The sequence below is a fragment of the Neoarius graeffei genome, chromosome 10 (assembly GCF_027579695.1).
Source record: "Neoarius graeffei isolate fNeoGra1 chromosome 10, fNeoGra1.pri, whole genome shotgun sequence".
In the NCBI taxonomy this organism is placed as follows: Eukaryota; Metazoa; Chordata; class Actinopteri; order Siluriformes; family Ariidae; genus Neoarius; species Neoarius graeffei.
This window is the reverse complement of record NC_083578.1, coordinates 54060527-54078998: the sequence shown is the minus strand read 5'-3', so window position 1 is coordinate 54078998 and position 18472 is coordinate 54060527. Positions and strand designations below refer to the sequence as shown.

Below are 18472 nucleotides of genomic sequence, written 5' to 3'. Positions count from 1 at the left end.
GATTTTGCTAATCTCCTCCTGAGTGCAGGGCTTAATGAGGGCGGATTATCCTTAGTGAGAGCTGCAGTATGGAAATAAGTCACATCACAAGATGAGAGAGCAGAACGACTTTACATATTTTGAAGCTTCTCAAACCAGGCTCGTTGTCCTCTGAGGCCACACTTGGATTGTAAACAAACACTAATGAGTTACAGGAAGAAATCTTCATTCATAGAGGTTCAGGGAAGTAGGGCAGTACAAGTTATCTGGGTATGTGTGTAAATAAAATGTCTCAAAGGGCAAAGAAGGGGTGGAAGTCTTATGTGCATTGATTTCTATAACTGCAGAAGGATATGCAAAACTGATTTTTCATATTGAAGGTGTTCACCCGGGTCCATGTCTCGTTATTTTACAGGGTTTGGAGGACCGTAATGATTTTTCTAGTTAAACTGCCCTTGAAATCTACGCTTCAGTATGATGGACATGGATACGATAGTATACCTAGAAAATATATGAAATTTTTGGAGCCTTCCTTTAAAACTAAATAATGAATAGGCTTTTAGCTTTAATTGAAGGGTATTTAAATCCAAAACCAGTGTACATTGTAGGAATTACAGCGTTTTTATGTGTCTCCCTTTTTAATATAACAAAAGTAATTGGAGAAATGTAATCATAAATTAAATTATTGTTTTTAATACTTGGTTGTAAATCCTTTACAGTCAATGGCTGCCTGAAGTCTGGAACCCGTAGACATCATCAGATGCTGGGTTTCTTCTGTGGTTATAGAAGACCCTTCTTGGAGCTGTTTTCAGTTTCTGTTTGTTCTTGGGGCATTTTGCCTTCAGTTTTGCCTTCAGCAAATGAAATTCATGCTCAGTAAGATTCAGCTTGGGTGACTGACTTGACCCTTGCAGAACATTCATTGCTCTTGGCCTTTGCTCACCAGCATGTTCGGGGTGGTGGTTGTTGTTGTTGTTGTTTAAAGAATGTACCGAGTAATTGATTTGGCCACATCTAATGTTTGATTTTTCAGCCTAATGATAGCTTGCTTCACTGGCAGTGACACCTCTTTGGACATCATATAGAGAGTTAACTGCAACAGATTCCAAATGTAAATGCCACACACAAACCTGTTTACATGAGAATGAAATAATGACGGAATAACAAAGACCTGACCATGAAACAGCTGAGCAGCCAATTGGCCAATTATTTTTGGTCCCTTAAAAAAAAAAAAGTGGGAACCACATATTAAAAAGTGCTGTACTTGATTATACTATTCACCCACTTTAGGTGTAAATACCCTCGATCTGCATTTGAGCTGATATTCATTACTTAATTTCATCTCCAGTATACTGTGGTAGACAGATAAAATAATATATTTTATGGACCTTACTGCAACAAGAAGCAGCTTGAAAAAAGTTTGGAGTTTATTCATTTTAAAGAGGGTAGAATTTGGTGTGCACCATCTTTCGCTAGTTTGCTAAGCTACTCTCAAACCTGTTTAAATTTGGTGGGATTTAGAGAATATCATATGCTATTGACTAAATCAGTCAGGCAACTTCAATACACCTCAGACTTCCTGCTTCACAAGGAAAAATATCAGCATATGGAGTCAAATCACAGCTTTCAAGCCATTTCAGGTTTTTTTTTAAGTGGTTTAATTCTGTATTCTGCTGGTTTGGACAGTTAATATTACCACAAACCAAACCGTATGTGGAACGTTTACTGAACACAGTATTCTGTTGAAAATTGATTATTTAAAAACTCCATTATCAAATTTCTTTAACTTGTGCCTCATTTATACCCATATTTCATTGCCAGAGGAATATAAGAGTGTATCTCCATTCACAAATGAAACTTGGCAGATATGATAAGGCTGTATTGACTATATAAATCTTTGGTGTGTAAATTGTAAGAAGGCCTCAAGCCAGTTTTCTGGTTTGAGATCTGCTCTGTCTTCCTGAATGTCACATGGCTCTGAACTTCCTTAAGGCCCTGTTTAAAATGCCACAAAGCCGGGTAAGTGCAGCCGGGTACACGGCAAATGAAAAGCAGCCTGAGACTGTTACATCTCTGCTTAGCCTGGTTTTGATGTGGTGGAGCAGTAATTGCCTGGATGAGCAAACACTGGAGAACGAGTGCTGACCACACAGGCTTATGGAAGAGTGGGGAAAGTTGAGTAGGCTTTAGTAAAGTTCTGCACTATAGGAATGCAAAAACCTACGCTTGAAAGCATATGGTTTAAGTTGATGGTCTCTATTAAAGCAGAAAGTACAGAACCAAATCTCATCATTCCTTGACTGCTTATGAAAGGTCTTCAGTTCAAGCAACTGCAAAACATTTAGCTATATATTCAGCAGACTCGTATTACAGTAACTTTCTGTAAGAGCCCAAACCCCAGCAAGCCAACAGTATAAATAATACAGGTATGTTCACGTTAACCAGTTTAGAGTACAGAGATATTATTACAAATGCAAATAGCTTTTTCTCAAAAAACTATAATCCTCAGGATGCACTCAGTGGAATTGAAGCATACAGACAGCGATACTGATTCTGCCCTTTGTCATTATGTTATGCTAAACCAGAGATTAGCACTCCATTCTTGCTTCATACCATTCATGCCAGCTAAAGTGAGGGAGCTGCTCTCCATATTATTCAGACTTATTCGACTGAGTGGAGAACTGTTACCATTCCTCATTTTTCCACGCTACGCAATAGGGAAGGTGAGGCCTACCCACGATTAGCAATGTGACGAGTGCTGAAAGGGTGCTCTGTACATCCAGCTCTGTCATTATGCGCCTTTAAGCATTGGGCCACTGAGAGACAATCCCAGCCTTTGTTCGGTGGTGTTATTGCACTCTGGCTGTGTACTGTACTGAATGGCAGTGTGAAAACCATGTGAAAATCCCCCCAGGCCTGCATGAATTCAGCCAGCTTTGGGGGGAACCAGGCCTTCACTAGAACAATGAGGCATTTTTCCTATTCTTGTTGCTCCCAAACAAAAAGAAAATGCCCAGACTAATGCCCCAAAGGCTTCAAGCTCAGACGTTCTGGGGCTGCTGTTTTGTATTGTGGGTGATGCATACTGTGTGGGTCATGAGTCGGATGTGCACTGCTTGTTTTTGCTGGGGCAAAGCTCTGGTTCCAGCTCCACCCACCCAAAGCCACAACAGAGGATGTGGTTTATTGTAATGATGGATGAGAAAAATGTCATAGGTGGCCTCATCTTTATTAAGCAAATCAAAAGTTACAGCATTGGGTTCATTTACTCATTGCTTTCTCATTTGCGTAAATGTCAGTGAGCAGCGTTTGCGTTGTGTGCCTTTTCTATAAACTTGCACTTTTCATTCAGTGGTCATTAGACTCGTATGGGATATAAACCTAAAAGGAAATGGGGAAATCTAATTATAACAGAGAACTCCTCAATTCTTCTAAACATGAGGAAGCCAGATTTATGAGATAACAAATCCTACAGAAGACCATAAGAGAATACATTACTGAAATGAAAATGCTTTGCTATGAATCATGCCTATGTGTTGTGTAGTCATCCATATTTTTCCGTGCTTTCTCCAATTACGGTTGCCATTTTTTGTGTTGTCTTTGGTGACTTGAGCCTCTGGCCAGGCATGTCAGCATACACTGCTCTTCACCTTAATTGGATCATGCTATTCACCTGGGGCCTGACTCGATTTTGCTTTCCATAAATGCCAATCTGTGTGCCAACTTGCCAGAGAGGAAAGATGCCTCTCTGATAGCTTTTCTGCACTTAGGTTTTCTTTGTTTGAGTGCTGAAAAAACATGAAACCACACTTACTGCCTCTAGGGGGCTTCAGTAGCAGAGGACAAAGTGTGAAAAACAGAAGGGATTGCAGTCACTGCTGCCGCATCATCTGTTGGATATTTTTTTGTATCACATCTGGGCTCTGTTTACTTTAAAGTGCTCCTGTTGCGTGAGCAACAACTGAGCTTGATTTTCATCAGCATGCACTTTCTTTCTTTTTCAAATAAATGACTTTTTTCAGTCCACAGAATGGGACTGAAGTTGTGTGTCTGGGAGGGGGTGGGTTGTGTCTGTATAAAATCAACAGGAAAGAAAGATGCACCACCCACTCCATTCCTGTTTATGCTCCGAGTGCTTTCACACTGTGTGCATGCAGGGATGCTATAACGTCAGTCAGTGCATCCTGCTGCCTACTATGCATCTGATCCCAATTCTTTCAGCATCTTTCAGCCACCATCATTTGGCTCAGGTTCTTCAGTATGTTTATAGTTTGAGACGAGACAATGAGAAGATTTAATATTGTTCTCTTCGACCACTGTCTGGGTTAGACATGACTCCACCACCGGCGTCGGCTTACAACACACAGTGGAAGCTTGTAAAGTTTATTGAACTTTTTGTTTATATCTTTCGGATTGAAGTTATTGTTTGAACTCACATTTGAATGCTGTTTGTTCCTTGTTAACGTCAGACTGCATGGCCAAAGATTTGAAACAAATTCCTTCTAAGACAAGATGCAGAACACATTTAGATGTAGAACACATGTACATAGCAGCACATTTCTAAAACAATGCAGTATGTTAGATAAATTTGTTCAGCATGTTGCATTAGCATTTCATAGCTGTGCTCTTCAGTTAAGTTATTCACATATTTTTCTTTACCGGTATATTTTCAGACCGATAGGATGAATGTGAAATATAAGACAGGACATAATGGAAAATTGCATTTAAGTGGAGTTGCTTTGGCCAGTATGGCGTGCCAGTTTTCGCCATTATCCCTGAGAAACTCCCACCATCTTGAAATGACTGACACAGAAACAAAACTTTACAATGTATTCCTTGGAGCAGTGCTATGAGTGCACAAAGAAAGACTGACATTTTGTGTGGAGACAGACAGCACGGTACAGCGGAAAAGCCTTTCCAAGAGCTCGGTGGCCATGGCAACCAGTTAACCTAGGAATTGGGGAGGGGGGCTTATCCATAATTAAGGATGTTTGGAGGAGAGTTCTGCTCTGGTCAACGCTTTAGTTGAAGATTTAAATAGTCAATGTATGTTAATTTAAAATACAGGAAAGAAATTGTAGGCTTCTTTCTTTGGACATTTTTTCCACTGACTTTGGTGAGGGTGAACATCAATCTGTTTCTGCCCTAATACTGGTTTATGATTAAATAAAGAGCCTAATTAGATTTTTTTTTCCATTGCCTATTATTAAACTGTAAATGAATCATTTTCTAGAGTATTTAAAAATATCACACATATCCGGCATTGGATTTTACTTTCTGCTATTTCTTCTGCTAATATTGGTTAGTCAGTTTTCCAGTTCTGGCATTCTTTAACAACATAGTGAAGCCAAGCTCTAATGATCAATACTAGTGCATCTCAAACAGTTAGAATATCGTGAAAAAGTTCAATATTTTCCCTCAGTTATTTAAGAAGGTGGAAATTTAATATATTCTAGACTCATTACACGCAAACTAAAATGTTTTCAAGCATTTTTCTATTTTAATTTTGATAATTGTGGCCTACAGCATTTCAAGTTTGAGTAAAACAGTATAAATACCATGTATTTCTCGGTCTAGTTCAGTATACACAACCACAATCATGGGGAAGACTGCTGACTTGACAGTTGTCCAGAAGATGATCATCAACACCCTCCACAAGGAGGGTAAGCCACAGAAGGTCATTACTGAAAAGGTGCACAAGCAACAGGGATGACTGCAGCCTTGAGAGGATTGTCAAGAAAAGTCAATTCAAGAACTTGGGAGAGCTTCTCAAGGAGTGGACTGAGGCTGGTGTCAGTTCATCAAGAGCCACCATGCACAGACATCTTCAGGAAAGGGGCTACAATTGTCACATTCCTAATTGATATTGATAATTGATAAGTCACTCTTGAACCAGAGACAACATCAGAAGCATCTTACCTGGGCTAAGGAGAGAAAGAACTGGACTGTTGCTCAGTGGTCCAAAGTCCTTTTTTCAGATGAAAGTAAATTTTGCATTTCATTTGGAATTCAAGGTCCTAGAGTCTGGAGGAAGAGTGGAGAGGCACAGAGTCCAAGATGTTTGAAATCCAGTGTGAAGTTTCCACAGTCTGTGATGACTTGTGGCGCCATGTCATCTGCTGGTGTTGGCCCACTATGTTTTATCAAGTCCAAAGTCAACGCACCTGTCTACCAGGAGATTTTAGAGCACTTCATGCTTTCATCTGCTGACAAGCTTTATGAAGATGCTGATTTCCTTTTCCAGCAGGACTTAGTACCTGCCAACAGTGCCAAAACTACTACCAAATGGTTTCCTGATCATGATATTACTGAGCTTGATTAGCCAGCCAACTCGCCTGACCTGAACCCCATAGAGGATCTATAGAGTCTTGTCAAGAGGAAGATGAGAAACACCCGACCCAAAAATACAGACGAGTTGAAGGCCGCTATCAAAGCAAACTGGGCTTCAATAACACCTCAGCAGTGCCACAGGCTGATCACCTCTATGCCATGCCGCACTGATGCAGTAATTCATGGTAAAGGAGCCCCAACCAAGTATTGAGTGTATAAATGAACATATATTTTTCAGAAGTTGGAGATTTCTGTATTGTAAATGCTTTTTTGATTGCTCTTAGAAATATTCTAATGTTTTTAAGATACTGGATTTCTGATTTTCATGAGCTATAAGCCATAATCATCAAAAAAAATTTTCATTCATCCATCCATTATCCGTAACCGCTTATCCTGGGCAGGGTCGCGGGCAAGCTGGAGCCTTTCCCAGCTGACTACAGGCAAGAGGCAGGGTACACCCTGGACAAGTCGCCAGGTCATCACAGGGCTGAAACATAGAGGCAAACAACCATTCACACTCACATTCACACCTACGGTCAATTCAAAGCCACCAGTTAGCCTAACCTGCATGTTTTTGGATTGTGGGGGAAACTGGAGCACCCGGAGGAAACCCACACAGACACGGGGAGAACATGCAAACTCCACACAGAAAGGCCCCCCGTTGGCCATTGAGCTCAAACCCAGGACCTTCTTGCTGTGAGGCGACAGTGCTAACCACTACACCGTCTTCTCATCTCATCTCATCTCATCTCATCTCATTATCTCTAGCCACTTTATCCTGTTCTACAGGGTCGCAGGCAAGCTGGAGCCTATCCCAGCTGACTACGGGCGAAAGGCGGGGTACACCCTGGACAAGTCGCCAGATCATCACAGGGCTGACACATAGACACACAACCATTCACACTCGCATTCACACCTACGGTCAATTAAGAGTCACCAGTTAACCTAACCTGCATGTCTTTGGACTGTGGGGGGAAACCGGAGTACCTGGAGGAAACCCACGCGGACACGGGGAGAACATGCAAACTCCGCACAGAAAGGCCCTCGCCGGCCACGAGGCTCGAACCCGGACCTTCTTGCTGTGAGGCAACAGTGCTAACCACTACACCACTGTGCTGCCTCTACACCACCTTATCAAAATTAAAACAAAAAAAGCCTTTAAATATTTCACTTTGTATAATGAATATAGAATATATGAAAGTTTACCTTTTTGAATTAAATTGCAAAAAATGAACTTTTTCACAATATTCTAAATGTTTGAGATGCACTAGTATATTTCAGTCTGAAGTTGTTGCTGCATCTATAAATTGTTGAGATTTTGGTATTGGGATGAAAAATTAGTTATGCCTTAGGTGTGATTCATGGAGTCAGGGACATGGTGAATTTGCTTTCTATTCCTTTTTCTCAATTTATTTTGAGATGATCTTGAGTATCGAATGAGAGAACAAAGTTAGGAGGCCTGTTGTTAAAAATATAATAGTTTGTTACCCCGAGCCTTGATCACCCTACATTTTTCAGATTTATATAGAACTATTATATAGATCTTGAACAAGGACTGTGACATGTCAACATTTTATTTGTTACATGTTTGTTACATGTTATTTTTTAACATTTCAGTAGGATATGTATATGTAATGTAAGTAAGTAAAACCAAAGGAATATTCCTTACACTGATTTACCAGTCTAGTCAGAAGTGGTCTGTTTAGGGAAAATAATCCACAACAGGGCAATATGCTGTGGCCCAAAGCAATGCAAAGGAGTCTGGTTTATATTTGACACATGATTTTGTGTGCAGTTGCAGGTGCTGTGGTTATGCAAGCCACATTGTTCACATGCTCATTGTAGTATCTTTGGAGGAGTGTAAAGATGTGATATTTAATTTGATTCAACAGACTGCATAATAAAGAAGGCTGCCTATCATAAAATACCACTTATTACGTGAGGTGTAATAAACATTTCAACTTAATCAAGCCCAGTCTCCTGCATCTCTATCTCAAATCAGACAAGGCAACGGGAGGCATACCATGCATTAACACCCGAGCATACTGTCATTAGTTTCACTGTTTAGCAGCTAGCAGGAACTGGAAGTTTTCCCCAAGTCTTTAGGGTCTGAAGCACTTTAGCTTCCTTGTAAGTTACGATGATGATGGCCAGTCAATGGTGGACCAAAATATGAAAATGTACCGAATCTGCCCAATATGTGCACAATACACCGGTGCTAATACCACAAACACTGCACACATGCTGATTCAGTGTGAGGTAAAGAAATCACCACAACCCTAGGGATATTCATATTCAGTAGCGAAGAGCGCAGGATTTAAAAACACATCTATGGCTACAGAGAGCTACATGCAGTGTTGTATATGAATGCACTGAATGAGCACCATTCATTGAACATTATCATATTTTTGGTGAACTGAACGACTCCGTTTCCATTCGGACTGGAGACCGTACCCTTAACGAAGAGACAGGAGGCAAAGTTGGAGGTGGCGGAGTTGAGGTTTGCGATGGGAGTGACGAGGTTGGACAGGATAAGGCACGAGCACATCAGAGGGACAGCACATGTGGAGAGCTTGGGAATTAAGCTTAGAGAGATGAGACTGAGATGGTATGGGCACATCCTGAGAAGAGATGCAGAGCATGTGGGAAGGAGAATGTTGAGGATGGAGCTGCCAGGCACACGAAAATGAGGAAGGCCAAAGAGGAGATGCATGGATGTGGTGAGAGAGGACAGGACATGAAAGTGGCAGGTGTGGTAGAGAAGGATGCGGAAGACAGGGAGCAATGGAGATGAAAGATCTGCTGTGGCGACCCCTAATCGGGAGCAGCCAGAAGAATAAGAAAGAATCAGTTTGCAATTAATGAATGTGAGCACCAGTGTCATTCACTCTGGTGAGTAGGGATAATGGGCAAAAACTTAACTTTCATATTGTGATATGATGCATTACAATGTCTTGGGATCACACCTTGGAAAATGATTGTGACCATCTCGATTTTCTCATGCGTTCCTTGTCTTGACCAGTGTTGCCTTACGGCGATGCGCTCCGCTGCGCTGGTTGTGACACTACTGGTTTTCTTCTATCCATAAAAAAAGTAGACTTCAAGAGTTTTTGAAGGGTGAGTGGAAGTTTGATCTTTTAATTGCTGATCAAAAATTTCACTTTGAATTCAGAGCAGCAGATAATTTTTTGAAAGAAATGAATGTTAACTAGGCTAGTAAACCTAAATATAACTTGTAGATTTAGTAATAAGACACCCCCCCCCCTTATTCCTGAATGCACTCGAATAAAGTGAGCACACTATTGTAACTTGTAACTACCTGAAAGGTAATAGAATGGTGCTTCTGCTACCATCTTGCCACATATATAACTAATAACGTACTCAATGTGGGAAATAAGGCCGGACCAGCGGACATTGACCGGTAATTTTCGCATTTGTCTGTCTGTATTTCAGAAGCATCAAACTGGATAGCCCATGAAAAATTGTAAAGATATGGGTCTAATCTTCTTCTAATTTTCTTCCAAATGTTACACTGCACGAATACTTTGTTGTAACACAGCCTGTGAAACGGGGGCCCCCCATGGGCCCCACTTTAAAAAAATTCATAACTTGGGCTTCGTCACGGTTTACAGGCACCTCCCATTCCCCGAGCCCTTTCAAACCAGCCCAGGCCTGGCCTGGTATGACCCCGCCTCGGCCCGTTATTCGCCCCCGTATTCCCCGTGTGAGTGCTGCTCGCTGAAAACTTTAATATGAACCTGGCTCGAGCCAGCCTTTAAAAATTCATAATTCGGCCACCTAAAGTCCCAGCTCCGCCAAACTTTACAGGCACATTCCTCTTCCCGAGACCTTTTGAACAAGCCCAGGCTTGGCCCGATCCAATGTCAGGAGCAAGCGCAGCTCACGAAAAACTTTAGCAAGAACCCTTGCTCCAGCCACGCACGTGTGCAGGGATTTAAAAATTCATAACTTAGTCACCGAAGGTCCTAGCCCCATCAAAATTTACAGGCACTGCCTTCTCCCTGAGTGGCACACTAAATAAGACAATAATAATACACTCAGTATTCACTGTTGTTTTTATTGCACGATGCAGTTTGAACTAGTGTTTCAGGGTTGACAGTATCTGATTGATCCAGTCAGTTGATTAAGAGTTCAGTTTACATGAAACTTTGCAGTACAAGTATTATGTTAAGTGCCAAACTGCCAATCAATGGTTATGATGTTATGTGAATTTTTTCCCCATTCATAATGACAGTCATAGTAATATGCTTTGTAGGATGTAGATTTATATTTTAAGTTTTTATTTTCTTCTGTTTTCTAAGTTCTAGTCCAGCAGATTTTAGTCTGAATGCCAAATGATATTACTTGGGATCTCGTACTCAAAATTTTAACTCCATTATGTCAGAATAGTTTTATTGTTAATTACTAAATTTCTTATAGACTTATTATAAACATTGTCAACAATGACTTTTTAATACTGTTTCATGAGTGTTATTATAGTACCTACAGTGCCTTGAAAAAGTATTCATACCCCTTGAACTTTTTCACATTTTTCCACCTTACAACCACGAACTTAAAAGTTTTTTTTTTTTATTGAGATTTTCTGTGATAGACCAACATAGAGTAGCACATAATTGTGAAGTGAAACGAAAATGATAAATGGTCTTCAAAATTTTAAACAAATAAAAATCTGAAAAATGTGATGTGCATTAGTATTCAGCCCCCCTGCGTCAATACTTTGTAGAGACACCTTTTGCTGCAATTACAGCTGCAAGTCTTTTGTGGTATGTCTCTACCAACTTTGCACATCTAGACACTGAAATTTTTGCCCATTCTTCTTTGCAAAATAGCTCAAGCTCAGCCAGATTGGATGGAGAGTGTCTGTGAACAGCAATTTTCAAGTCTTGCCACAGATGCTTAATGGGATTTAGGTCTGGACTTTGACTGGGCCATTCTAACACATGAATATTCTTTGATCTAAAGCATTCCATTGTAGCTCTGGCTGTATGTTTAGGGTCATTGTCTTGCTGGAAGGTGAATCTCCTTCCCAGTCTCAAGTCTTTTGCAGCCTACAACAGGTTTTCTTCCAGGATTGCCCTGTATTTAGCTCCATCCATCTTCCCATCAGCTCTGACCAGCTTCCCTGTCCCTGCTGAAGAAAAGCATCCCCATAGCATGATGCTGCCACCACCATGTTTCACAGTGGGGATGGTGCGTGCAGGGTGATGAGCAGTGTTAGTTTTCCGCCACACATAGCACTTTGCATTTAGGCCAAAAAGTTCGACTTTGGTCTCATCTGACCAAAGCACCTTCTTCCACATGTTTGCTGTGTCCCCTACATGGCTTCTGGCAAACTGCAAATGGGACTTCTTATGCCTGTCTTTCAACAATGGCTTTCTTCTTGCCACTCTTCCAAAAAGGCCAGATTTGTGGAGTGTACGACTTGTAGTTGTCCTGTGCACAGATTCTCCCACCTGAGCTGTGGATTTCTGCAGCTCCTCCAGAGTGATCATGGGCCTCTTGGCTGCTTCTCTGACCAGTGCTCTCCTTGCTCGCTCTGTCAGTTTAGGTGGACAGCCATGTCTTGGTAGGTTTGCAGTTGTGCCATACTTTTTCCATTTTTGAATGATGGATTGAACAGTGCTTCTTGAGATGTTCAGAGCTTGGGATATTTTTTTATAACCTAACCCTGCTTTAAACTTCTTCAGAACTTTATCCCTGACCTGTCTGGTGAGTTCTTTGGTCTTCATCATGCTGTTTGTTCTTCAGTGTTCTCTAACAAACCACTGAGGCCTTCACAGAACAAGTGTATTTATGCTGAGAGTAAATTACACACAGTAGGACTCTATTAACTAATTAGATGATTTCTGAAGGCAATTGATTGCACTGGATTGTGTTTAGAGGTATCAGAGTACAGGGGGCTGAATACTAATGCACACCACGTTTTTCAGATTTTTATTTGTTTAAAATTTTGAAGACCATTTATTATTTTCGTTTCACTTCATAATTATGTGCTACTCTGTGTTGGTCTATCACATAAAATCTCAATAAAAAAACTTTTAAGTTCGTGGTTGTAAGGTGGAAAAATGTGAAAAAGTTCAAGGGGTATGAATACTTTTTCAAGGCACTGTATATACGAGTACCAGTAAGTTGTAACCAACTGGAACATCCCTGCCCCCATACTTTTTTCTAGACATGGAACTGACCTGTGTGCTACTGTTTTCTTGGGTATAACTTTAAGCATGTTTTTCTTGAATCTTCTGACATTTTCCTGTGAATTATTTTCAACTTGTAGTGTAATTAGCAATTGATGTCTTTTGAAGATCACAAAAATGTGCCTGGAAATAACTGAGAAGCCACCTCCAGGCATCTAAAGCCCTTCAGCTTCTGGGCCTTTGGCCCATCATTCGGACAGGCTGAAATTTGGATGGACAGAGAACACTTCAGACTTGTCTGTCCTGTGATAGTCTACTTAAAGGAGAACTGAAGTCATTTTTAAACTTGCTTTATTTCTTAATTAACATGTTATTCAATTACATTTTCGGTTTTGGTAACCTTATATCGTGACTCGTATTGGCAACTAATTACAATTAAATATTATACTTATCGTCCTATTCGGTTTTTAGCCATGCTGAATTTTTAGTTCATTTGGTCCATGGCAGGCATCACTTATCCGCGTAATCTTCACGAGACTTATGCGAGACTTCGAAACGTGAAGTGTCAGCCAGGTGTCAGTACTGCCATTTTGAAAACTGTTTTCCAAACAAAATATTGCACAAAAACGATTACCGCCTACTTTTTCAAACTTTCCTGATTGCTATTAAAACAAACAAAACTTCCAGCTTGGTTACATCAGCATTCGAAAGAGGGCGCACGCGTCTTTTGACAACGTTGGCAGACGATGGTCACTTTGATTTCCGCTGTACATTTTATTTCCGTCCTACAATGTCTCGTACAGGTCTCAGCGAATCTCGTTTTTGGCCATTGCTTTGACACTCATAACTTGATATAGCAGTGACAAAATGGCTATCAAAAATGCATTCCTATATTTAATAAAATGAGAAATAGAATTTTGATAATTTAAAAAATTGGCCTTCAGTTCTCCTTTAAAATTCCTTATTTCCCACACTGCATACTGTATATCTCTTTCTAATTAGTTTGTTTATTTACAGGTCAATTTTATTTTACTCTGTATACCCTTTGTGAATGTTTTCGCATCAGTAAAATAGTTCAGAATAAATTAGAAAAAAAGCCACTGCTTCTAGTAAGCTGTCTAAACCCCTGACAATTTGTGAACTAAGGGTTGCGGAAAGTAGAAAACTTTTTTTAATAAGATGGTTTCACCTCAAAAAAGCTTTTTCTTTTTGAAAACGCAGAGCGCATTGACAAGAAGCAAAAAAGCATTTCACATAACCAAGTGATTCACGAGAAGTGCCTTTTTGTGTCAGGCATTCTTCACTTGCTCAGCTATGAAAACTGTCATACTTCATCAGCTCATGAATCAACATTTCGCCATTAAAGTTTCATTCAGAAATTAGAAATAAACTTCTGTAATGGTTTCTCAAGGCCATCAGCTTTTTGTAGATTTCAGCACAGTGTTGTCAAAATGGGGAGGATAAGAGGGCATTACTGTTTTAGCTTTAGTGCTCATCATTGAAGTTCTGAGGATCACCTCTGTGATTTGAGTGTGCATTATTGTTAACCTAAATCTGTCAAATGAAGCCTGGCTTTTTTGTGCTGCAACTCCAGAGTGGGTTTAACCCTTCCTTTCTGATGCACATTTGCTTTCATTCATGGTGTTCAAAGAGCATCACACATACAGAACAGCTCTCTTGGTTCAGTGATGGCACCTTCCCACATTACAAGAGAGAGGAACATTTATTATAAAATATTAATGTACTTGTACACTGACATGTTGCTGTTCAGGTATCTGGAGTGTGTTGGTACTTTGTTACCCTCACTAATAAACTCGTATAAAGATTATGTTCTGCGTCAGATTTTGCAGGTATTATTCTGTAAATAAAACTATATATATTTTTAAAAATCCTTTTGTTATTCATATTTGTATTCATATTTCTGACTGAACAAGTTTACTTGGTTTTGGTTTATTAATATGCCGATTTTGCAAAACTAGGTCAGTGTATATGCTTGATGATGGAACTGACTTTATGTGGACAGATGTGAGCTAATATTTCATGAGAGATTTTTACAGTTAGGTCCATATATATTTGGACATTGACACAAATTTTGTTTTTTAACCTGTTTACTGAAACATATTCAAGTTATAGTTATATAATGGACATGGACATAAAGTCCAGACTTTCAGCTTTCATTTGAGGGTATCCACATTAAAATTGGATGAAGGGTTTAGGAGTTTCAGCTCCTTAACATGTGCCACCCTGTTTTTAAAGGGACCAAAAGTAATTGGACAGTTGACTCAAAGGCTATTTCATGGGCAGGTGTGGGAAATTCCTTCGTTATGTAATTCTCAATTAAGCAGATAAAAGGCCTGGAGTTGATTTGAGGTGTGGTGCTTGCATTTGGAAGATTTTGCTGTCAAGAAAACATGCGGTCAAAGGAGCTCTCCATGCAGGTGAAACAAGCCATCCTTAAGCTGCGAAAACAGAAAAAAACCATCCGAGAAATTGCTACAATATTAAGAGTGGCAAATTCTACAGTTTGGTACATCCTGAGAAAGAAAGAAAGCACTGGTGAACTCATCAATGCAAAAAGACCTGGACGCCCACAGAAGACAACAGTGGTGGATGATCGCAGAATAATTTCCATGGTGAAGAGAAACCCCTTCACAACAGCCAACCAAGTGAACAACACTCTCCAGGAGGTAGGCGTATCAATATCCAAATCTACCATAAAGAGAAGACTGTATGAAAGTAAATACAGAGGGTTCACTGCACGGTGCAAGCCACTCCTAAGCCTCAAGAATAAAAAGGCTAGATTGGACTTTGCTAAAAAACATCTAAAAAAGCCAGCACAGTTCTGGAAGAACATTCTTTGGACAGATGAAACCAAGATCAACCTCGACCAGAATGATGGAAAGAAAAAAGTATGGCAAAGGTGTGGTACAGCTCATGATCCAAAGCATACCACATCATCTGTAAAACACGGCAGAGGCAGTGTGATGGCTTGGGCATGCATGGCTGCCAGTGGCACTGGGTCACTCGTGTTTATTGATGATGTGACACAGGACAGAAGCAGCCAGATTAATTCTGAGGTATTCAGAGACATACTGTGTGCTCAAATCCAGGCAAATGCAGCCAAACTGATTGGTCGGCGTTTCATAATACAGATGGACAATGACCCAAAACATAAAGCCAAAGCAACCCAGGAGTTTATTAAAGCAAAGAAATGGAATATTCTTGAATGGCCAAGTCAGTCACCTGATCTCAACCCAATTGAGCATGCATTTCACTTGTTAAAGACTAAACTTCAGACAGAAAGGCCCACAAACAAACAGCAACTGAAAACCGCTGCAGTAAAGGCCTGGCAGAGCATTAAAAAGGAGGAAACACAGCGTCTGGTGATGTCCATGAGTTCAAGACTTCAGGCAGTCATTGCCAACAAAGGGTTTTCAACCAAGTATTAGAAATGAATATTTTATTTACAATTATTTAATTTGTCCAATTACTTTTGAGCCCCTGAAATGAAGGGATTGTGTTTAAAAAATGCTTTAGTTGGTCACATTTTTATGGAATCATTTTGTTCAACCCACTGAATTAAAGCTGAAAGTCTGAACTTCAACTGCATCTGAATTGTTTTGTTCAAAATTCATTGTGGTAATGTACAGAACCAAAATTAGAAAAATGTTGTCTCTGTCCAAATATTTATGGACCTTACTGTATGTAGGTTTTTTATGTAAACAGCTGATTGGGGTTGTGTTTCTCACTTTTTTTTTTCCTTGCTTCTTTCTTGACTGTAATTGCTTCCAGCATCTTCAGAAGATTCCTGTGGAATTCACCCACCAGGAACTATTGGAGTTCTACAACAAGGTGAGACGAAATCCATAAATTTTTCCACTTGACTGCCGAGCCAATAAGATCAGGCATAATACCACTCTTGAAACTGTCAAAATAAAATTCTCTTTTGCAGCTAGAGATGATTCAAGCCCAGCTCGACTCGCTGACTTGATGCTGATGGCACAGTTCATAAGAGCAAGTTTCCCTTGTAACAGGGTTCAAGAGTCTGCTCAAGAAGGATTGGTGTCCTCAGTTTGTTAATTACTGTTTAATTATCGCATCATGCTCTAAAAGTCTGTGTCTAATTTGTCATTTGTGTACCTTGCATTTTGTGTGATTCAAATATCAACTCAAAGCACAAATGTCACTCTTCTTATACCCAGTACAAGGTTATTGATATTTTAAATACTGTGCTTACAGGTTGGATTGTCTAATTTTATTGTATAATTGGGTGAAGAAAATGAAATCAGAAAAAAAAAATTAGGAACAAACTAGTTGTTTGTCCAGAGCTCTTTCTCAATTCATCAGGTTTCATCATTTAAAAGTGTAAGTGAGTGTAAAGTCACATTCTTGATCTGTTACTAAGTGTACTCAAGGGCCTGTGTCAGATGGCTTTACTGATTTAACTTTCATAAAATGTGATTGTCCATTCAACGTGTGCTAATTGAGATCTCTTGAAACAAATGTGCACTAAAATTGTTTGTGCCAGTCTCTAAGGTATGTGTTGTGAAAGATGATTAGACCTAAAATAAAGCTGATCATCTGTGAGCTGTACCTTTTTATATTTTCATACAGTTCTATGTTGCAACAGTGATGTGAACGTTCATTAAATTTGTAACGGATCTGCTAACGGTGGTGGATACCTAATAAATGTGTAATGATCTCCTGCAATGAAAGGTCATTTCACAACAGTTTTCACTTCTATTTCATTTCTGTTTCAGAATTACCAGAGTGTGAATTGATCTTTTTGTTATGGTCTTTCTAGCATTCAAAAACAAGTTTTGTATTTAGAGCTTGTTAAGAAAATGCTACAATGTTTTATTTTGATCATAGTATTACTCAAATTGCGTATTACTCAAATTACTCAAAGTCCCCGTGTCTGTGTGGGTTTCCTCTGGGTGCTCCGGTTTCCCCCACAGTCCAAAGACATGCAGGTTAGGTTAACTGGTGGCTCTAAATTGACTGTAGGTGTGAATGTGAGTGTGAATGGTTGTTTGTCTCTGTGTCAGCCCTGTGATGAGCTGGCAACTTGTCCAGGGTGTACCCCGCCTCTCGCCCATAGTTAGCTGGGATAGGCTCCAGCTTGCCTGTGACCCTTTAGAACAGGATAAGCGGCTACAGATAATGGATGGATGAATATATAGATCAGCCATAACATTAAAACCACCTGCCTAATATTGTGTCGATCCCCCTTGTGCCGCCAAAACAGCTATGATCCCTCAAGGCATGGACTCCACAAGTGTGCTCTAGTATCTGGCACTAAGACGTTAGCAGCAGATCCTTTAAGTCCTGTAAGTTGTGAGGTGGTGCCTCCATGGATCAGACCTGTTTGTTCAGCACATCCCACAGATGCTCGATTGGATTGCGATCTGGAAAATTTGGAGGCCAGGTTAACACCTTGAACTGTTTGTTCCTCAAACCATTTCTGAACAGTTTTTGCAATGTGGTAGGCAGGGCTCGAAATTCATATATCTTTTTCACCAGCCAGCCGGACTAGTTACCTTCCAAAGTAACTAGCCAAACAGAAAATCAACTCGCCAAAATTTGTTCATGTATGAATTTTACTCAGGGGTGAAGTAACTTTTATTTCTTGCCGGTACAATTATTTTGAGTCATAGTGCGCGCACAGCGAGCGCCGAAAAATCTCATCTCATCTCATTATCTCTAGCCGCTTTATCCTTCTACAGGGTCGCAGGCAAGCTGGAGCCTATCCCAGCTGACTACGGGCGAAAGGCGGGGTACACCCTGGACAAGTCGCCAGGTCATCACAGGGCTGACACATAGACACAGACAACCATTCACACTCACATTCACACCTACGGTCAATTTAGAGTCACCAGTTAACCTAACCTGCATGTCTTTGGACTGTGGGGGAAACCGGAGCACCCGGAGGAAACCCACGCAGACACGGGGAGAACATGCAAACTCCGCACAGAAAGGCCCTCGCCGGCCACGGGGCTCGAACCCAG

General features: G+C 40.3%; 1 protein-coding gene across 2 annotated transcripts in view; it reads left to right on the top strand.

Moving 5' to 3' along the window:
• The window catches only part of commd10 (COMM domain containing 10), a 131565-nt gene extending 114364 nt beyond the window's left edge, over nt 1-17201 (top strand). The window contains exons 7-8 of one of the 2 annotated variants that reach the window (XM_060931892.1): nt 16257-16316; nt 16417-17201. In XM_060931892.1, coding sequence (XP_060787875.1) covers nt 16257-16316; nt 16417-16544 — 188 coding nt within the window. In that variant the 3' untranslated portion in view covers nt 16545-17201. The remainder of the gene's footprint in view (nt 1-16256; nt 16317-16416) is intronic. The other variant, XM_060931893.1, reaches the window with a different exon arrangement.
• The last annotated feature ends 1271 nt before the right edge of the window (nt 17202-18472 follow it).